This window comes from Hyperoodon ampullatus (genome assembly GCF_949752795.1).
Source record: "Hyperoodon ampullatus genome assembly, chromosome: 10".
In the NCBI taxonomy this organism is placed as follows: Eukaryota; Metazoa; Chordata; class Mammalia; order Artiodactyla; family Ziphiidae; genus Hyperoodon; species Hyperoodon ampullatus.
The window spans coordinates 71,007,303-71,028,982 of NC_136923.1; the positions used below are offsets into that span (position 1 = coordinate 71,007,303).

Here is a 21,680-nt window from a genome sequence, read left to right on the forward strand (position 1 = left end):
CTCAAACATGGCCTCTACCTCATGGTGCAACGTGGCTGCCAGAGCTCCAGCCACCGTATCAGCATTGCAGCCAGCTAGAAGGACATGGTAAAGAGGAGCATCCCCCACACACTGAAAGTCACATCCACAATAAGTCACACAGAATACTTCTCTGTGTATCCTGTTGGGCAAAATTTAATCATATAGCTGCACTTAGCTTTAAGGGAGGACCAAAAAATGTAGACTTTAGTTCGGGTGGTCTTATGCCAAGCTTAAAATCAGGGATCTTGCTGCTGAAGAAGAAGGTGGAACAAATAGAATATAGCTAGCTGTCCTTTTCACAGCATGAGACTTGAACAGAGGGTTCTGGGCGATTCATGATTACAGGTCCCTCCAGATAGCAGCCTGGCTGTGGGGAGTGGGGCTCTGCCTCCCCATCCAGGCCCTGCCTCCAGCTTTGGGGCTTGAAGCTCCCCTTAGAGCTGCGGCAGTAGCAGGGATACGTTCCTCGTGGAGCCTCCAGCAGGGAGAGGATCAGTTTGATGATCAAGGCCAGCCATGCCATCCCAAAGAGGATCCACAGAGACACTGTGTTCTTGTACCACAGAGGGTAATTCCGGGAGGGGTTCATCCCTGGGGGAGAAGCAAGGTCAGAGGACGGAGGCCTGGGAAAGTCAGGGCCATGTTCCCAAAACAGAAACAGACATACATGGCTTGATGTGTCTGAGCAGAATGTGGGAAGTCCAGACCGGGTTGAGATTGCTGGTCTTGTGGTCACCTCCCTTGGATTCTAGGAAGCCTGCCTGGATTAACTCCTAGGGTTTGGAAGCTAAAATTCCTCTTTGTCTTTCTGAAGGACTCTGTGCTCTGTCCCAGTGGTCCCCAAAGTGGGGTCCCTGGACCAGCAGCATCAGCATCCCCTGAGAGTCTGTGAAAAATGTGAATGACTGGATTCCACTCCAGACCTACTGAATCAGAAACTCTGGGGGTGGGCCCAGCAATCTGTGTTGTTTTTTTTTTTTTTTTTTTTTTTTTTTTTTTTGTGGTACGCGGGCCTCTCACTGTTGTGGCCTCTCCCGTTGCGGAGCACAGGCTCCGGACGCGCAGGCTCAGCAGCCATGGCTCACGGGCCCAGCCGCTCCGCGGCACATGGGATCCCCCCAGACCAGGGCACGAACCCGTATCCCCTGCATCGGCAGGCGGACTCTCAACCACTGCGCCACCAGGGAGGCCCGCAATCTGTGTTTTGACAGACCCTCCAAGAGATTCTAATGCCTGCTCTGTGGTTGGCCTGTTTTTGTGTTTGGTTTTCTCATGTCTGAAGGAAGGGAGCTTTCCAGGAGCTTTAGGAAGAACATTCTCATCCTACATTCTCATCCCAATGCCCTCCATCTGCTTCTCCAGCCTCACTTTGCATGCCTCTCCCCCTTGAGTGCTGTGCTCTAGTCACTCTGGCCTTTCCCCCATTTCTCCATCTATCATCTTTCCTGCCCCTGGGCCTTTGCACTTGCTGTCCTCTCAGCTCAGAACGCTCTTCATTTCCTCTCCCTTCAGATCTCAGCTCAGACTTTACTCTCCAGAGACTAGACTGGGCCCCTGTCTCCCTCCGTCTGTATGTTACTTACCCTCTCCGGGCCTCAGCTTCCTCATCTATAAAATGGAGACAACAAGAGTGTCCACCTTCTAGGACTGTTGCGACTATCATATGGGTTCATATCATAAAGTGCTCAGGGTGGTGCCTGGCACGTAAGACCTACAGTCAGGTGATTGCTTTCCTCGCCTTTGGATCCCCACACTGTGCCCAAACACAGTCAGGACTGGATAAGGAATGAGTGAGGGAGGGGAAGGATGGAGGCTTAGATAAGCTGTATCAAGGGCCTACGCCATCACTTAGTTCTTCCCTCTGTGCTGGAGGCTCTATCTTATCAGATCAGGATTGTTCAAAGGGCAGAGATCTGGCCTCTTATTTCCTTGACATTGTCTTCTGTCTCAACTCCCTGTACCACCCACCCCTCTGTCCACCCCCTATCCTGTCCTGCTGGCCCCAACACAACCTCTTTTCCCTGTCTTCCCCAGCCCGAGCCCCTCTCCTGGGCCCCAGCTCGGGGATGAGCCCACAGCCCTGGGCCTGACATCACCACCTGGCAGGAGCTGGGATTGGATTAGGCTGATTGGGTTACAGGGCTACCATTCCGCTGGCGGTCCCAAATGAGATCAGCCGTGAGCCAGTTCTCTGCCCTGGCTGCCCGTCAGCTCCACTTGCTTCTGGCAACGGAGGGGAGGAGGTGTTCTTCTCCCCTCTTATTTCATTTTTTTTTAGCCAAAATCATAAGTGGCAGGAGACCTGGCAGCTGGCAAGGCGCTCAATGGAATTGCAAATGCAATTGGGGGAAGCGGAGGCTGTGAGCTAGGGAGGAGCAGGCGGCTGGGACCTGGGGACTGTCCTGGCAACGGCATTGGGGTCAAGAGGAGCGACTGTGAAGACAACACACCCTGTGGCTGCTGACACAGGACAGTGGACGCCCAGAGTCCAGGTGGTGGACCTCAGCATTCCCATCCAAGAAAGGGGTTTCATCCTATCCCTGGAGGACAAGGAAGGCTGAGAGACATGGGGAAGAAGTGAGGGTGGGTTGTCCCCTCTGAGCTATGGAAGATCCTAGAACATATGTGTATGAGGATCCCTGGCTTGGGAGTCTATCCTAGACCTGTCCTTGGCTTGCCTGCCTTAATCAACTTCCTTCCCCTCTCTGGGTCTGTAGATGAGGCAGTCGGGGGCTGGTTGTACAGGTTGGGCACTGCACAACCCTAAATGGTTGCCATTCACACAGAGCATGATGAGGATGGCACCCATGGACTGTTCCAGCTTCTGTCCTTGGCCCCCCTTGACTCTTATGACCTTTAAAAATGACAAGTGTTATCATGTCACCTGCCCAGCTCCTCTGAAAACCATAAGTGCTTTCCTTTAGTCTTAGGACAGAGTCCAAAATCCGTGACTCGGCCCGTGAGGCCCTCTATGTGACCAGGCCCTGCCTCCCTCTCCACATTGAGCTCTCCCCTTCTACGCTGGACGTGGGCGACCATGAAATACTCTTCTGACCAGCCCAGCCATAACAGCCTCAACCCAGGGCTGTGTGATCTACAGACGGCAAGTGAGGGTACGTGTGGTCACTTGTCACGAGACACTGAGATGGCTGCAGAGGGAAAAGTGTGAGTAGCACATCTCTGGAGATGTGGTGAAGGGGACAGTTCTGCCTGTTGCCACTCAGTGGGAGTGGGCTGCCTGGCAGTCCCTCTGGACTTAAAGGGCCCTCGTAGGTTCATACCAGGCCTTCTCAGTCAGAGTTTTTGGTGGAGGGGGACTCTGGGGGCCCTGCGCCTCATACACCAGCCTCCCTGCCCTGCCAGTCCCCACGGGGTGGCTCACGGGGTGGCAGGGACCCTGATCAGCCCTCCTCACTCCTGCAGCTGTGTGGATGTCTCTGCCGCCCCCTCCCCCTGCCCCGCCCCGGTGGTGGCAGAGGCCTTGCCTCACATTTCCAGGTTGCCCATGTCTAGAGAGGCCCGCCCCCTCCTCACCCTGCCCTGCCTTCCCTCAGGGGGCTGTGGGGCCTCTGGACATACTCACAGAGTTGTGTCCTCAGTAACCCCACAAAGGTTCCTCCAGGCAAGCTTCTAGGGGAGCCTGCTGTCAGCTATTCCCATCTAGGACCAACTTTTAGGAGCCCTAGTGATCTGTGGGCACAAAGAGACTGCAGTTGGGGGTCCCCTTCCCTCTTCTCCTCCCCCCCTCCTTGCACTGGGCACCCTCAGAGAACAAGGACTTGTGGGTTTAGGACTAACACTGGGGACACATCCTGAGTTTCATCCTTTGAGCCCTGCGGTAAGGCGGGGGGCAGTCAGTGGAGGGGGCCAGCTGTTGCAGGAAAGCACTGAAGGTTTTCAGAGGAGCTGGGCAGGTGACATGAGAGCACTTGTCATTTTAAAGGTCATAAGAGCCAAGGGAGGACAAGGACAGAGGCTGTACCAGTCCACGGGTGCCATCCTCACCGTGCTCTGTGTGAACGGCAACCCGTTAGGGTTGTGCAGTGCCCAACCTGCACAACCAGCCATATGCAACAGCCCTGCCTAGACTAGGGAAACGGCAGTGGGAACAGAGAGGAGAGGGCATATCCAAACCTCAACCTCCGAGCTCTGAGGTGGGCAGATGTGGCCCTTGGGGACGGTGGGCTCAGCTCTCCTCAGATACATCTCTCCTCTCTGAGGGTAGGAGTGATAGCATGACACACTTGGAGGAAACTGTCCCAAAGGTTCTCTTCCAGAGCAGCAGCCTCCCTTCCAGGACAGAGGATATCAGCAAGGGGCAGCATGACACCCCTGACACCGGACTTTGCTTCCTGGGGAAGGAGAGGTTTAGGGAAGGGGACTTTGCACACAGGCCAGAAAGCACTGAGGAGTCTTAGCCCTCACCTAGGCCAGCCCCTCATTTTATAGACAGGAACACTGAGGCCCAGAGAGGGGATATGTGAGGCCATCTGGAAAGGGTTAAGAGTTCTGGAGTCAGATCAGAAGTCATACCCCACTAGCTGTGCAATCTCAGGCAAACGCCTTGGCCCCTGTGAGCTTCGTCCTTCTCCTCAGTAAAACGTGGTGACAATCATCACTCTTGGTTGCTTAATGCGCTAGCTGTTTGCTATTTTGGTAGGACCTCATTTCAATATTCCAGGCTGGGTCCTGATTGTTTCTGAAGGAGGGCACAGAGCCCCTTGCGGCCAGTGGCCGCTGCTCATTTGGTGACCCTTTTAGGGGCGGGGAGTGAAGGGGTACAGGGCTGAGCTGGGGGTCCAGCCACCCCTGCGCCCCGCAGAATGTCCTTCTGTTGCCACCTGCTGGGCAACTGCCACAGCTTTTTTATGCAAGGACAAGTCGCTTCCGGGGGCCCTTGACTTGCCCACGCTGGGGGATGACCACCGATTAAACCCCACCTTGGACCCTCTGGACCACACAGCCCTTTCTTACTGACCAAGTTTGGAGACCAATTGTTTGGGGGTTAGGGGAGGCTGGGATTTTCTGATTCTCCCAGACTCTCCTGCCAGACCCCCTGGGCTGTGATGTGGGCTTCGTGGCCCTGAACCCAGGGGCATTTCGTGGGGCGGGGTGAAGTGGGGAGGAGAGACCCTGGGACCACGATGGATGGGGGAGAGAACTCAGGGCCCCCCTTTAATCTGATGAGCTTTAAGAATAATAGGTGAGCCTGTGGAATTCTCAGGCTTTTCAGGATGGCCAGAAGTGTGGCTTACAGCCTAAGGCACAGGGTTCAAACTCCAGTTGTCACTTTTTAGCTGGGTGACCTTAGCCCTATCACACCACAAAAGGCAAATTGAACCTGCCAAAGCCCGTGTCCTCTGGACTTTGGGCCCCTAAACCCTTACAGGGCCTGGCATGCAGCAGGTGCCCAGGGACACGGACTATGGGCTGATGAGTGGAGGGAGTCCTTCCCGCCTCCCGCTGGGGGTTCTCACCAATCACGTAGTCGCCGAAGCCCACGGTGCTGAGGGTGATGAAGGAGAAGTAGAAGCCCTCCACGTAGCTCCAGCCCTCCATGTGGGAGAAAAGCAGCGGGGGCAGCAGCAGGAAAAGCAGGAGGCCGGACAGGAGGGCGCTGGAGCCCACCAGCCACTGGGCCTTGGCCGGGTCCTGAGGGTGCATGTAGCGCCCAGCCCCCATGAGGCCTCTGCTCAGGGCAAGGGGCCGGGGGCAGACAGCCTGGGGGGTACCGAGCTGACGGCAGGGTGAGCGCTACCCTCGTAAGAAGGGGGCTGCCTTTGGGGCCTCTGCACCTGGTGTGAGTTCTCCAGGCTCCTGGACAAGGCCTTGGCTAGCTCCAGGTCCCACTGTGTCTCCCCACTGATGCCCCTTTATTACTGAAGACCCCCATTCTGGGCAGTGACCCCAACCCCACCACACTCCCACCAGTAACCCCAATTCCCAGAAGGATCCCTTGTTCCCATCAGTGAACCCTTTTACCCACCATGGGCATCATTTTCTACCAGAGACTCTCCCTCCGGGTAGTGACAACCTGGCCATCCATGGCCCCGATTCCCACCACAGCCCCCCATTCTAGAAGTGACCCGTCCTTCGCCCCTGTCCCTGCAACCCCCTCACCTTCCAGGTGACCCCCAGCTTGCGGGTGCAGCTGTGCACCCCCTGCTGCATGAGGTACCCCAGTCGGTTGAGCACCACGAGGTTGAGTGGAATCCCCACGAGAGCAAAGAAGATGCAGAAGAGGCGGGCGCCCATCGTGCGGGGGCTCAGGTTGCCATAGCCTGAGGCCAGAGGGGGACACTTCAGGAGGCCTTTCCATCTTCAGGGGCCCCCGTTCCTAACCCGCTACGGACATGGCAGCTGGTATGTATCATGGCCTTCCCTCCCCATGCAGGGCGCTCTACGTGCTCCTTCAGTCCAGCCTCAGCCACCCTTCCCAATGCAGATTATGCCCAGATTGACAGATTGGAAAACCGAATCTCTAGGGGGTGCTGTGTGCATGAGTACACACCAGGGAAGTGTGAGAACCCCGTCTGTCCTCACTTCATTTCCTCCCTCTCTGGGTGGGCAGAGGGATGCGGGAGAGGGGTGTGGGAGCCTGCAGAGCCTCCAGCCACTTCCTTCAGGATAGATCTGTTAGTTTCTCACGCATTCCCTCACAATGGGATATCAGCCCCCCATGGGCAGCAGGGACTTGCCAGCTTTGCTCATCACTGTATCTCCAGCACCTAGAACTCTCTGGACCATACTAGGTACTCAGTCTTTTTGTTGAATGAATGGATGGGTAGCTGAGTGAATACATGAGCAAGTTGGTGATGGGTTTTATAGATGATAAATGATTTCAGGGCTCAGGCCCATCCTGCTGGCCCAGAAGTATCTGTGTGCCTGTCAGACCCTGTTTCATTCTAGGGCTTGGAAAGTACAGCCCTCCCAGGGTGCTGGTCCCAGGGTAACAGGGGTGCCAAGGAGGCAGCCCGCTGCTGCGCCTCTCAGGACCCCTTCCTTCCCTTGTGAATTGTTCCACATGTACCGGTCTCCCATCTCCCCTCTCCCCCTCCTTTCTCTGCATTTTCTCCGTGTGTGTGTGTGTGTGTGTGTCCGTGTGAGTGTGTGTGTGGTTGGAATCGGAATCATGAACTTCCCTATTGTCCACCTCTGAATGGCTCTTTTTTCCTGCCGTTTAGAATTCCCACCCTAAGGGTAGGTGCTGTTGGAAAGGGCAAGGATGGCCCCCAGCTGGGTTTTGAACTCCAACCCTGTGGCTTACTAGCTACATGATCTTGAGGAAGTTGTGCAAATTCTTTGCCTCAGCTTCCTCATCCGTGAGGAGAAGAAGGAGCCTTATCCTTGGAGGTTGGACCGTATGGACAAAATGAGATCTCAAGTATAAAAGTGCTACTTGGGGCTTCCCTGGTGGCACAGTGGTCGAGAGTCCGCCTGCCGATGCAGGGGACACGGGTTCGTGCCCCGGTCCGGGAGGATCCCACATGCCGCGGAGTGGCTGGGCCCGTGAGCCATGGCCGCTGAGCCTGAGCATCCGGAGCCTGTGCTCCGCGACGGGAGAGGCCACAACAGTGAGAGGCCCGCAAAAAAAAAAAAAAAAAAAAAAAATTAAAAGTGCTCCTTACAGGGCCTGGTACGCAGACCAGGTGTGTGGGGTAAGGTGGAGACCCCTTCCCCGGCCCTCCTTCCCCTCAGAGCCGGCCCAGACAGCTTTAGGGCAGCACTGAGTGGAGAGAAGAGACAGGGACAAAGTCCACATTGGGAATGGTAGAGGTGGGAAGAGAGAGGCTGCGAAACTCTGAATTAGGTGGGCCAAAGTCACGGGCCCAGGGCAGAGGGTGTAGGAGGTGTGGGGTTCAGAGATGAGAGACCCCTGCACATCTGGGAGACATGGCCCACAGTGACTGTGCATCAACATCCCCTCCTGCTCTGGAGCTCAATAAATGGCGGTGGAATGGGTATATTTGGAATTTGTTATGTCAGCATTTGTTGAGCACCCACTGCATGCCGGGCCTTGTACTAGACCCGGGGGTGTAAGGGTGAATAAACACCATCCTGCCCCAACCTTCCGGGGCACAGGGCCCATGGAGTCGAGGGGCCTCCCAAGCATGCTTGCTTCAAGGTGGAGGACTGCCCAAGCCCCCGGGCAGCCTGAGATCTGCTTCCAAGAAGTATTATTTAAAGCCACAGGGAGAGTCCTCTGGGTGCCTCTGCCTGGCTCCACTCTGGGGAGGACAGTGACTGGGAGTTTCCTGGGGAGTGGAGCTGGCTGGAGGTGGTAGCCACCAGTGGTGTCCGCCCGCCACCTGGTGGTGAGTCTGGTGTCATGCAGGCGCTCGGGCCGGGCGCCCAGGCAGGGTGCCCAGGCAGGGTGATGGGGCAGCCCCTCTGGAGTTATTTCCTGGGTGTCAGAGCCGGAGGGATCTAGGCCACTCTTCTTCCCCAAACAACAGTCCCCAGGCACCCACCCAGGACAAGTTCCACCTCTGCTCTCCTGAGGACAGGCCTAGAGATGGGGGAGGGAGATCTAGCCCAGGGGTCCAGGTGCGTGAGGGAGGAAAGGCATTGGAGAGGATGGTGATGGGATAAGGGGGTGCCTCAGTGAGCTGTGGAGAGGTGGGAAGGACCACCTTCCCCAAGGCTGCGAACAAGGGGTCAAAAGGCTCTTTTTGGATTTCTGCTCCTCCTTCCTCCCCAACTTTCCATTACCTCCCCTCTGCCTTCACCACTCCCTATCCCAGGCTGAGTGCTGGGTGGGCTTGGCTGAGCAGACCAGGACACTTACAGTGCTCAGCAGCGTCTTTATTGTTACCCGGGGGGCCCTGAAAGGCTGTGTGAGGCAGAAGTCCCCAGAGCAGCATTTCACAAACCTCCTGGGGACCTGGGTGCAATGCAGAAGCCGATTCAGCACATCTTCAGTGAGCCCAAGGTTCTGCTCCCTGGCGGTGCCCACGCTGCTGCATCTGTTTACGCTCAGAGCCAGGAGGCCCTAGTAACCCCTCCGAAAGTAACTGGTGCCCTGTCCCTCAGGGGAGGCCGCCCTCCCCAGCACCCCCTCCCTGGCCCCATCCTGCTCTTACCGATGGTGGTGATGGTGGACACGGAGAAAAAGAAGGAGCCCACAAACTCCCAGCGCCCCATGCTGGTGGTGTTGTCAAGGACGATGTCCCCATTTTGGTAGGCTCGGATGACGCCCTGGGGGAGAGGATGTAGTGACCACCAGGCTCTGTGGGGCGATGGGGCCCCTGCACCCACACACACACACACACACACACACACACACACACACACTCGTGACAATGATCCCAGCCTGTCCAGTGCTAGGAGGCTCTTTCCCTCCAACCAGGGGCTCCCCAGGGGCAGGGACCATGGGGACAGCTCCTTCCCCTCTCTTCACCCCAGAACCCAGGTCAGCCCAGGATATCTCACTGGCTGGAGGAAGCCCATTTGTTCTCTCCCCTGCTCACTCCTGTTCTTGCAACAAGCCCTGGTCTGTCCCAGCATGTGGTGTATTAGGGGAGCTGAAGATAAAGGAGACATGACCTCAGTCTTCAGCAGGACAGAGCCAAAAACTTAACTAACTTTGATATAGTGCAGTCCATGCAGCTTTAGGCACACAGGCAGCGCAGCTGCATGATCCCGGGTAAGATAGCCAACTTCTCTGTTCCTCAGTCCCCTTCTCTGTAAAATGGGAGTACTAATCGCACCCACTTCATCGAGTCGTTGAGGGTTAAATGAGGTATTAGGTGTAAAGACTTAGAACAGTGTGGAACATGGAACATGGGAAAGGTTAGCAGTTGCTATCATGGTCATTACTACAAATATAATGCTGTTGGAATACAGATAGGGAAAGTGTGCCTTCTGATGGCGGTAGGGGCACAAGGCTTCATGGAGGGGGTAGTGTTTTAGTTGGGCCTTCCTTGAGGGTCGTATAGGACTGTTCCTGGTGGAAGGATGTTTAGGTAAATGGGGCCGCAGGAGCAAAGGCTGGGAGGGAGAACTGGGTCTGGGATGTAGAATAGGGAGACTGACAGGTAGCTGGCAGCCAGGCCATGCTTGGCTCTGCCATGCCAGGGATGGAGTGGCAGGCCTCTCCCACGGTCACTGAGCAAAGGGGAGGCAAGCTCAGGCATGTGTGCTCTGTGGCAACTGGCAGCATAGAAGATGCTGGCAGATGGGAAGGGGAGAGAGTCCTGCAGGGGTGAGTGATGGAGAGGGCCTGGGCTGCATCCTGGCACAGAGTGGTCCAGGAGGCACAGAGAGAAGATATTCAGAAGCCCAGGGCTCTGGCCTTCTTTGGTGTGGGTAGTGAGAGAAGCATCTAAGAACTCTGTGAAGGTGTGTGGAGGTGAGGCCAAGGACAGAGATTTAGAACAGGTGGAGGAACAGGGCTGGGAGGAGGAGAACTGCTTGCTCTTGACCCTGTGGGAATTTGAGGGCCGCAGGAAGTTGCACTTACGTGTCTGCACTCAGGGGGTAGATCTGGGTTGGAGATACCACATCCCTATTCTTGGGGATGGTTGAATCCACAGGGGGTTGAGGAAAGAGGTGAGGTGGGGGTGGAGCAGGAGGGCGTGGAGAGGAAGAGGTGAGAGCCCCCCAGGGATCCTTGGGAAACGCCCACCTACACAGATCTGTACTGAGGCAGTACTCACGCTTGACAACCCCAGTGCCCTGGCTATGAACCTGTGCATTTGTATTTAACCTCTCTGAGCCTCAGTTTCTCCATCTGTAAAATGGGGATGATAATAATGGCACCTACCTGTGAGGTAGGTGGGGATGAACCGAGTTAATACAGTAGGAACAGTGCCTGACACACAGTAAGTGCCACACAGAAGCATTTACTGTCATTCCCGTTGCCATCATTGTCACGTTCCTTGGGCCCAGGCTGCTGGTAATTGAAGTTCACCACCTTTTCAAGGGGCGTGTCACACAGCCCCCAGGACTAGGCAGTCGGGCTGTATTTGTAGAAGTTGAGATGTAGGGGGTGGAGGTGTCACATCAGATTCTTAACAGAGATAGTCCTTTCCCTGTCCAGCTCCAGGCCCGGCCACAGCGGCCCAGTCCCAGGGCTCAGGACTCTACCTCCAATCCAGTGCCCCGGTCCCTTCCCACCCGACACACTTCCCTGCTACCTTCTGGGGACTAGCTTTGGGTTGGTGACTCTGGCACACAGGCCTTGCCCTCCTCGCCAGAGGAGGCACCGGGACTGCAGGGTGGGGACGTCGGGCTAGGGGCGCAGCTGTCTGCACCCGCTGACCAAGCCACGGTCCGGGACGTTGATGCTTCCGCCAAATCCAAGCAGCGCCGGGTCCCTCGTCGCCTGCCCAGAGTTGAAGGAGACCTCTGTCCATCTGTGAGGCCCTGCCCGGAAGAACCCTCTCCTGCCTGCCCTCCTCCCCGGGCCCCGATGGGTCTCCCCGCCCCCCTCAGCAGTCTCTGTCCTCTGTGACCTCTGCATCCTCCCACCCGCAGCCCCCTCCAGCCCCTCCGGGCCTCCGCGGTTGGGGTGGCGCATCCACCGCCCCCCAACCCCCAGCCCTAAGACTCGGAGAAAACCGGGTTCAGCCGCGGAACGCCCCTGTGTCTGCTGTGCTCTTTCTCTCGGACCCGGGTCTGCGCATTTCGAGTCCCCGGACCCTGGCACATGCACCTTGGCCCCATTCCACTTAGCCACGGTGCGGGGGTGTGGGTGGGAAACAAGCGCGCCCTGCACCCCTTTCCTTCCAGAGTCCAACGGTGGTGCTGTCGGGCTTGCTCATCCTTAGACAACGCCCAGCGCTCTCTGCCGTCCTCGCCCCCAGTTCTCAGCTTTGCACCTGGGTCTCCGGTGGAAGGGGCCAAGGGTGCCCTTTCGCCCTTGGCCCGCGGTCCGACGTCGACACAGCGCCGCGCGGTCCCAGGTCGACCCCTCCTGCCACCTCGCAAGCCGGCCAGCGCGCTCTGTCCCTACGCCGCCCGTACCCGGTCGGCCCCGCCCGCCAGCTCTGGACCCCGTTAGCGCGCCCCTTCTCGTCCTCGTCCTCAGATTCGGGTGTGTGCGCCACACAACTCTCTGGACAGGGAGGGTCACGCCCTCTCGCCCCGAACCGGGGACTCAGGGCGCCGCGCTGAGCGTTGCTCTCGCCGGAGCTGGGCTCTTTCCATCGGGGTCCAGCCCAGTTCTGGGGTCCCTACTCGGCAACGCGCGCCTCCGGTCGTCCCCGCGTCTGTGCCCTCCACTTTCTTTTGGAGAAGTGCTCCCGGCTTTGCCCTGACCGGAGCCGGTGCGTGCCCTCTCGCCGCATGCCTGTGCACCCCGCGCTCCGCTGCGCCAGCCACCCCCGTACGCCCCACCACGCGCCCGGGCCGCCCCGCTCGCCCCTGACCCGGATCAGCGAGTCCAGCGCCGGGTCATCCAGACAGGTGAAGTTCCGCAGCAGTGCCCACTTGTCTTGCTGGAATCTCTTGCTGGAATCGTGCGCCGTGGGGCTCTCCAGCAGCCAGAACACGCCGCTGCCCAGTGCCAGGTAAGTCAGGTAGGCAAGCAGCAGGAGCACTGTGCCCGGCATCGCGCAGCCCCAGACCCTGCCCTCGGGCGCCTCCCGTGCTCTCCGCCTGCACTCAGCGGGAGAGGCAGGGAGGCCGGAGCCGGGAGCCATGGACCAGGACTGAGGCGGAAAGGAAGGGCTAGGAAGGAACTGGGCTGGTCCCTTCTCTAGCCAACGCCTGCCTGTGCCCAGTTTCCTCAGCAGAGGAGGCGTGCTGGGGAATGGGACAGCCCTGCCCCACCCCCACCGGGATCCAATCCCAGGGACAAAACGGGGCCCAGCTGTGGGCATCTGGCCCCGCCTCGAATGTGTGTGGAGTGCCCACCCCCAGGCAGGCCTAGCTCTGGGAGAAGGGGAGGGCTGCTGGGTGACCGCAGGCACTGGGAGAGAAGGGGCCCAGAGCCTCCCAGCGTCCTGTAGCAAACGGTGGGAGGGACTCTTGCAGACCGCACGCAGGGTGAAGAGAAAGTGCAAGCGAAGTTTATTGTCCTGGGGCCCTGGGACTATTGCCACAGACTTGCTGCCTGTCGGGTCCTCCCTGGGTCTCTCCCATCACCATCCTTTCCTTTATGTGCCCGAAGATGAGGGGCTCCAGCCAATCACCACTTGCCCATGAACTTGGGAGGCAAGAGGGGCCTTGACCAGTGGACTTGTCCATTCCCTGCTTCTGAAGAGGCTCCCTCACTCCCTTCTCCACCCAGGTTGGAGGAAGGGTCCAGGGGGTTGTATGTAAAGAGTCCTGGGGGTTCTCAGTTTCTCAGGCCTCTCCTCTGTCTTAGGAAGTCCTGTGTGTAGCCTGGGTCTCTTGCTGCTGTAGGTCCTTCCCTAGGTGTCCCATCGGAGCCTCCTCTGCTTCACAGCCTTGCCTCAGTCCTGTCCAGAGGTCCCCAGCCACTTAAGGGTCTGTCTTGCTGAGAGAGGTTTGCAGTCCTTGGTGAAGCTGGGCCTTGAGATGGACTGGTGTAAATCTCTCCTTTCCTTCTGACCAGAGATGTCACAGTCTGGCAGGAGCGAGGCCAGGCTGCACAGCGTATTCCCAAGGGATGCTGGGCCTCCACGCAGGTCATTTCCTGGAAATCTCCTGGGATCAGCTGGCTGGTGTTTTCCCAGGGAGTGTTTGGAAAGGCTCTTAAGAGCCCAGAAGGGGTGATGAGGTCAAGGTGTGCCCTGAGGGGTTCAAAGGAGGCCTTGCCCAGGAAAGTGGGCGGGACACCCAAGCGTGCCCAAGCCCTGTTCATGGACAACTCTAGACCTGCAGGCAAGGGGAACTGGCAGGCTGAGAGGCAGCTTGCCTGCCCCTCCGGCTGGCAGCTTCCTGAGGGCAGGCATCCTGTTTGCATGAAGACGGCTCCAAAGTCCCTGCCTGGCCCTCTCCCATCCTCGACCCTCCCTGCCAGCTGGTCCCATGGGCGCTCGTCATACCCAGGTCTGCCCCTCATCATGGGGTTTTGGCCACTGGGTCAGGGTTGCCTCTCTGCTTGTCTAGTCCTTCCATCTGGAGGGCAGGAACATTCACTGTTGTTGCCCCAGAGCCTGGCCCAGTGCCTGACACACAGTGGGAGCCTGACAGCACACTGTGCACGTATCAAATGAGGCACAAATAAAGTCGCCCTGTGTTTGCTGTCCTGAATGGGGTCTCCTGGGAGGAGGACGCAGGGAGGGTGATGGAGATTTGGCCACAATGATCCATGTCTAAATTCAACTTTTTCGGGTCACTTTTGAGGGAGGGGCTCTGGGACAACTGCGCACATCTTGCACCGCACACATCTGTCTCCCATCCTGTCTCTACTTCTCCTTTCTGTTACTTTCTTGGACGCTCCTGTCTCCTTCCTCTGTCCGGAGAGCCCCCGAGACCAGCTCTGGCTGGGAAGTGAGTGGGTTGGCAGAGGAGGAGGTGTGGCAGGAAATCCAGGGGGCATATGGGGTGACTGGGGATGCTGGGAGGGGCTTCTGTGGCCACTGGGGGGCCTCATGCAGAGATGGGAATCTTCTGAGGTCTAGGGAGCCCATTAGTCTCGGGGGCTCCCCTTTCCTTGAGGCCTCTGCTGAGCAGCCAGAGCTGGGAGCACCTGTGCAGAAGCAGGGGGCCCAGTGGGAGGACCAGTGCCAGCCATGCCAGGCCCAGGAGGATCCAGATGGCTGCCAGGCTCCGGTACACAGAGATGTAATGCTTGCTGGGGTCCGTGCCTGGCAGGGAAGGGGGACATGATAAATGCCAGAGGTCTGAGGGCACAGCCATCCCCCAAGTTCCATAAGGGCTCCCACCAGCCTCCCAATAACAAGGATCAGCAGTGGAGGTCCCTGGGGGAAAGGGTGATGGGTCCTAGACCAGCAATTTCTGAGGATGTTGTGAGAATTCACAGCAGCCTCACAAAGTATTTGTCTCCCCGAATAACCAGGGGATCTCTGGTCCTCAGTAGTTACCCCCTGCGGACATCTCCCCATCCCCTGAACCCCAGTGGCCCCCACCCCGAGATCTGTGACTGCCTGTTTCTCACCGACGACATAGTCCCCGAAGCCGATGGTGCTGAGGGTGATGAAGGCGAAGTAGAAGCCCTCGCTGAAGCTCCAGCCCTCCACGTGGCTGAAGACCATGGGCGGGAAGATGAGAACGAGCAGTGTCCCCAGGGCCAGGAACAAGGCCAGGCCCAGGGTCTGCAGTAGCTGGAAGGGGAGGAGTCTGTCTCTGAGTCCACTTGGAAGACCCAGGATTGTAAATTGCAGGGGGTGGGGTGGGGTGGGTTCTGGGGCAAATTAGGAAGTGGGCTGGGCCATAGCCAGGTCCCTGCCCTGTCCTGCCCTGCAGACCTCTGGGATGGGGGTTGTATCTCTGTGTGTGTTATCTTGCCCAGGCCAGGGAAAGATTCGGTCAGAGGGATTGTGTCGGTGGGTCAAGTTGGAGACTCCTTCAGGTGTGGGGTCCACATGTACAGGCCCCCAGGGGACTCAGATCTGGGACGGAGGATGGTCATTGAACTGTCCCAGATTCCTCTGCACCCCTGCTTTCTTAGCGTGCTTAGCTTTGCAAGGGGCCAGATGACAGGTGGGCACTGGTGGTGTTCAGGGTGGCGTGGAGTTTGATTTTGGAGTTCTGTGCTGCCTAGATAGATCCCCCTTCAAAGAAGACCTTGCCAAGCCACTGGCAGGTGGCCTCCAGCCGGAAGCTCCCTCAGGGTGTATTTCAGTCTGGCCCAGTGCCTGACTGAGGCCAGGGCAGAGTCCTGGCCACGTCAGCGCCCACTGCGGGACAGCTGGGGCGGCCGGCACCGAGCTCCTCAAGGGGTGGACCAAGGCTTTGTCCAGCCTGCAACACAATTTAATTTCTCCTTCTGCCCAGTGCTTTTCTTCCATAGGTGTTGACCCCTAATACCACGCTAGCCAAACTCTTGTCTCAGTGTCAGCTTCTGGAGGACTCCACCTGCAACAGACTCTGTCCCAGCGGGGCTGTGGGGAGGGAGGGGCCCTACCTGGGAGCGCCTGGGCTGGTCCTCCCACCTCTCCAGTGTGGTCAGGTGGGCATGCAGCCCTGTGCCCAGGTGGTTGAGGAAGACCACGTTAAGTGGGATGCCCACCAGAGCGTAGAAGACACAGAAGACCTGGCCTGCCTCTGTGCTGGGCGCCAGGTTCCCGTACCCTGCAGGGGGAGGAGGGTGTGCAAATATGGGGAAGGAAGAGTTCAGAACTGCCTCCCTGACAGACTCTGGCAGAGGTTGGTTTCCCACCACCACTGGGGGTCGGGGCGTGGTGAGGGGAAACCCCTCTGTTCCCGTGAACACCACTTCTCAACCTCTTCTAGAATGATCTCTATTTGTAAGAATCCTGCTTGTCTTTGAAGGCCCATCTCCAAAGACACTGCCTCCAGGAAGCCCTCCTGACTGCCACTCTCTTCCTCCCTACTAGGTGTGATCTCCCACAGTGCTTTGTGTCATTCTTATCTAATATTCTACTTTGCCCTGTGCTCTTGTTTTTGGTGTGCTTATCTTATCCTTCTTTAGTTGTTCAGAAGATCCTTGAGAGCCAAGCTTGGGTCTGATCGAAGTTTATACTCTCCTACCTCCACTCTATCTGCTTTGAATGTCACCTGAGTTCAAGGAAGGTGTGTGGAACTGGACTTAATTGAATGGATATGGAGACCAGGGTTAGTGGGGTCTGGGGTTTCCTTGTGGGAGGTGGTGTGGTTTTTCTGGCTGAGGGGATAGAGCAGATGCTTGACCATGCCCTGTCCCCTTGGAACACCGGGATAGCACCTGCAGCTGGGTGGACAGTACACGCAGAGGACTCCCTATGCCAAGTCCCTGTTTCTCTCTACCTGAGAGACCTTTGGGCAGGTCCAAAATACCGGAAAATTAATACATCCGGGATCAGCCCTCAACCAGCAGGGGCAGGAGTTGGTAGATAAATACGCCTGCTTCCTCTCCCCTGGCAGGGCTCTCCTTAGCTTCTCAGAGGGTCTCCAGCACTGGTGAACCCAGTCGCCCTAACCAGTCCCCTGCTCATTATTACACATTTCGTTGCCTTTTCCTGTCTCAATTTCCCACTTGTCCTGCTTCCCGGAATCGTCTCCTAGATAAACCACATCCTAGTCTCAGCACCTGCTTTTGGGGAACCCAAACTTCAGCAGGGGCATTGGGGGTGCCCTTCTCCACCCTGACCCTTTACCTATGGTGGTGACGACCGTGCCTGCGAAGAAGAAACTGCTGCCGAAGTCCCAGTTGCTGGGGTTGGTGGAGTTGCCTTTGGGGTTCACGCCCTTCACCCAGGCTTCCATGATGACCTGTTGGGGGGGTGGCATGGGGTGGGAGGATGAGGGGAGCTGACAGCACCGGCTGGTGGCCAAGCTCTCTGCAGGGTGCTTCCGTGTTGTCTCACCTGGTGATGTTCTTACTCACATTCCCATTTCATGGAAGAGGAAACTAAGGCTCAGAGTGGCTGACTTGCCCAAGGTCACTGAAGTCCAAATTCACTGCCTGCTCCACTGGCCAGGGCTGAGTGAGATGGGCTATCAGTGTGGCTGGTGGAGGGGAAGGGGCCTAAGGAGGCAGAGGGTGCTTACAGAGTGGGGTGCAGGTGGGAGATGCCACCTACAGCCAAGAGGGTGAGACTCCATGGGTGGTCAGAACAATGGGAAAATTTCAAGTTGGATGTTCCTGGAAGGGCTTACTTGGGAACTTGAGGTTCGGGACCACGGGAAAGCCATGGGGCTGCCTTCCCATGGGGCTGATGATTCCGGACAGAGTACCCGGCGCTCTCTGAGCTTCCAGGTGAGCTGTCAGCCTTGCTCTTTGCTGCCCCCTAGTGAGTCCCAGCCCAGGCCTGCCTGAGAAATTCCATCAGAGGCCAGGGCAAAGGTCCTCTGTGTGTGTGTATGTGTGTGTGTGTGTGTGTGTGTGTGTGTGTTGGTGGTGTATGTGTATGGTGTGTTGTATACATGTGGCGTGTGCATGGGTGCTGTATGTTGCATGTGTGTGCATGCTGCTGTTTACAGAACCAGAACCCCACAGGCTCAAGCCTAAGCCCCTCTGTCCCCGGGCCCAGCCCTCTTGGAGGTGGGCTGGACTCCCTCGCCCATCTGTTCCCCATCCTCCTCCCCTGTCACTGTGAATTGTCCCAGGGCAGCAGTGCAGCCTCACCACCTGGTAGAGCCCTAAAGGCAGGAAGGAGGCAGTGGGGGAGGGAAAGCTCCAGCCTCTAGTTCCTGTGGGAACCGTTTCCCCACTGGCTGGGTGAGTGAACTCTGCTGGGGTGGGATGGCCCCTGAGGGCCAGGCCAGTCTGGATGTCCTGACACAGGCTGTCTGCTTCTCCTCACTTTGGCAGAACTGGCCTCTTCCCATGTGAACATCGGCCTCCCTCTCTTTCCCACACACCCAGAGAGGCCAGGACTGAACATTCCAGAACACACCCGTTCCCCAGAGACCCTTGCACGTGGGAGCAGCACTTGCCCTAGACCCAGCTGTCCCGTACTCCAGCCTGAGGGTCTCCATTCTGCCCAGGAGGGGCTGTGATGTCGGCGAGGGCACTGGGTGTGGGGCGCCCAATGTGGACCATCCATTCTTCTCTAAGAATCTGCGCATGGTGAGAAAGGCAGACGCGAGCCCCGGGACCTTGGGCAAGGCCTTGTTTCCTCATGGTGTCGGGCTTCAATACTGTTTTTACTACTGTTAATAGCTTTTTTCCTTCTTGTCATCTGAACAGTACAGCTGGCCCTCCATATCCATGGGGTCCACACCTGTGAGGTTCACATCTGTGGATACAGCGGGCTGGCTGTCAGGTACTTGATCATCCACAGGGCTCCAGGAAGCAATCCCGCGCAGATACCGAGGGGCAACTGTAATCTGTGTTCTTTGGGAATCTTTCTTTTTTTTCCTTTTTTTGTCCACGCCGCGCGGCTTGCGAGATCTTAGTTCCCTGGTTCCCTGGTCCAGGATGGAACCCATGCTCGCTGAAGTGGAAGCGCATGTCCTAACCACTGGACTGACAGGGAATTCCCCTCTGGGAATCTTATCCTAGCATTCTTCTGCCTCTCAGCTAGACATACCCTCGCAAGTGAGGGTCCCTCCCAAGGGGGCTGAGGGCCTCTGGGGAGGCCTGGGGGTTGTTAATCAGTGGCACCTCCCTCGGGGCTGCAGTCCAGCCTGTGTCTCTAATTAGGCCCCAGCTATGAATCCTTCCGCCGCTCTCTGGCTCCTGGGTTTCACCTCTAACCTGGGGCTGAGTGTGGAGGTGGGTCCAGGGCCTCCGGGGCCTCCAGGGCCTCTGCCTTTTACCCCTGGGTCTTGGGAGGCTCCTGAATCCTTCCCAGCCCCGATAGGGGTGCTGTGGTCCCAGCCTTGTGCTGCTGGAGAGCAAGGAAGTGAAGCCAGAGGCCGGAAGCCTCATTTCCTGGGAGAAAGGGCCTGGACAGGCCTCTCACAGCTCCGGAGCATTCTCTCTTCTCCTAGGCCAGCCCACCTCTCATCTCCTAGGCCAGCTGTTCTCCATCTTCAGGGGGCATCAGTGTGACCTGAAGGGCTTGTTAACACACAGCCTGTTGCCCCCACTCCTGAGTTCCTGATTCAGTAGGTCTGCGGTGGGGAGTGATCGGTGGTGGCATTTGTAACCAGTTCCCAGATGGTCCTGATGCTGCTGGTCCAGGGACCACACTTTGAGAACTGCTGCTCTAGGCGGTATCCTGCCCCCTGCACTATGCTAATTTTTGTGTTGAAGAGCAGCCAAGCTTGGGTGCGAATTCTGCCTTTACCACTAACTGTGTAGCTTTGGCCAACGTACTCGACCTCTCTGTTCCCCAGTTCCCACCTACAAACTGGAGACAGTGGTAGAGATAGGTGCTGTAATTATGAGGAAACACATGTAAAACACTGGGCCGCCCATGATGGATCAGGACTGGTCTGACCCCAACGTGATGACCCTGCTCCCTGCTGTTTTGGGCATGCCGTAAATACTCAATACACGCCAGCTATTGTGATGATTCCGCAGCTGGCTAGTTCCTTTGCGGTGGGTGGGAGCACTCAACCCCCTGGTCTCCAGTGCATTCACCTTCCCCTCACAACACCCTGGTTTTGCCTGGTTTCTGGGAGAGAGGGTGCTGGGGCCCCAGAGTTTGTACAGAGGGGCCCGAGCAGGGGTGACCCACTCTGCCACCAGAGAGAGGCCCGGGGGGCGCCGTAGCTCAGTCACCCCAGTTGCTGCTCATCAAACCTGGCTCCACGGCAGACGTGGCAGCTGCTCCTGACCTTTATCTGTGTCTCCAGCTCAAGTGTGGTCAGCACAGGGGTGTGAGCGGGGGAGAGGGCAAAGGGTGCAGCAGCCCCAGCGTCGGGGAAGGGGAAGCTATAGGGTGTGCGGGGCAGAAATGTGTGCAGCGTTGATAGCACTGACACACAGTTCACATTTATGCAGCAAGTGGCAGCTTAGAAAGCGCTTTTAATCAGCTGCCAAATGTCTGCAGCATATAAGATTATTCTTCTCTCCTAGAAGAGGACCAGAGAGGTTAAGTGACTTGCCCAATGTCACACAGCAATCCGGTTGTAGATCTAGGGCCAGAATCCGGCACTAGGTCTCATCTGGCTCTCTGTTCCCACCACACTCTGCTTCCAAACAGGGCCTCAGCCATAAGTGATGGCTCTGGACCTGCAACGAGACCCCTCTTCTGCCCACCAGCCCACACCAGCATCTTCCCTTCACCTGCACAAACTGCTCCACGGCCTGCTGGTCCAGGCAGGTGTAGTTCTCCAAGAAGCGCAGCTTCTCGAACTGAAACTGGTCCCTGGACTGAGCCTCCGCCTGTTTCTCCAGCAGCTGGAAGATGGTGGCGCCGAGCAGCAGGTAGCAGACATAGGCCAGCAGCAGGGGCAGCACCTGGCCGCCCCAGCAGCTGCAGAGCCTGGTGCGGGGCATGGCGTGCCCAGGACTCTGCCAGGGCCGTGGGGCTGGCTGTGGGTTCAGAGGTGGGAAGCGCCCGGGGACCTGTGCCCAGCCTCCTGCCTGCCTCGCCCGCCTCGGCACAGGTGTCCAGAGGCTGGGGAGTCTGTTTGAACAGTGCAGCTCAGCTTGGCTGCACTAAGTACCATGAGTGCAAACAGTCCTGCCACCCCCCGCCCAGCCTTTTTTTTTTTTTTCCATGGAGAGCAGCAAGTCAGGGGCAGGGACCCCTTCAGAGACCTAATGGTCCTCCTGAGGCCATCGTGTCTCACCTTCTGCCTCCAAGTTGAATGGGCGCTTTGGGGCCAAATCAGATGCCCCCCTTCACTCTGCCCAGGGCCCCTTGGCAGCCCCCAGCTTCTTACCCATGATAGCTTCAAGCCCCCAAGCTTAGGTGCTGGGAAGAAATCAGAATGAGTGTGAATAAACCTTGTACTCAGTTGCCTTGGCTATTAAGTGGAGCTAGAAGGATAGACCCGCCTACTGGGGGAACCTGGGGATGAGGGAACTGGGTAACAAATTGGGGCAAAGCAAACATACAAGTGACAGTCTGGATCAGGAACAGTCTGAGGGTTGGTGATCCTAATCAACTGGATGCACTTGCTTTAGAGCTTTTGCTGAAAATTTTCCTTGCTTGAAATCTTTAGCAGGTTAGCTTGGGAGGCTATGTTGGTGAGATATACATGGGAGTAAAAAGAAGCTATAA

The 21,680-nt window shown here is 57.4% G+C and overlaps 2 protein-coding genes across 2 annotated transcripts; both read right to left on the bottom strand.

Annotated features, from left to right (window-relative positions):
* Window positions 1–304: 304 nt before the first annotated feature.
* KCNK17 (potassium two pore domain channel subfamily K member 17) lies at window positions 305–12,665 on the bottom strand (the record flags this gene model as incomplete). Its single annotated transcript, XM_079712884.1, has 5 exons — window positions 305–612; window positions 5,499–5,673; window positions 6,142–6,302; window positions 9,105–9,219; window positions 12,393–12,665. The coding sequence occupies 5 exons, from the start codon at window positions 12,663–12,665 to the stop codon at window positions 305–307; spliced, it is 1,032 nt and encodes a 343-aa protein (XP_079569010.1).
* A 1,858-nt stretch (window positions 12,666–14,523) lies between these two features.
* On the bottom strand, window positions 14,524–20,950 carry KCNK16 (potassium two pore domain channel subfamily K member 16; the record flags this gene model as incomplete). The annotated part of the gene is made up of 5 exons (XM_079712566.1): window positions 14,524–14,741; window positions 15,053–15,218; window positions 16,022–16,188; window positions 17,214–17,328; window positions 20,738–20,950. 5 exons carry the CDS (start codon window positions 20,948–20,950, stop codon window positions 14,524–14,526), a joined length of 879 nt encoding a protein of 292 aa, XP_079568692.1.
* Between the last annotated feature and the right edge of the window lie 730 nt (window positions 20,951–21,680).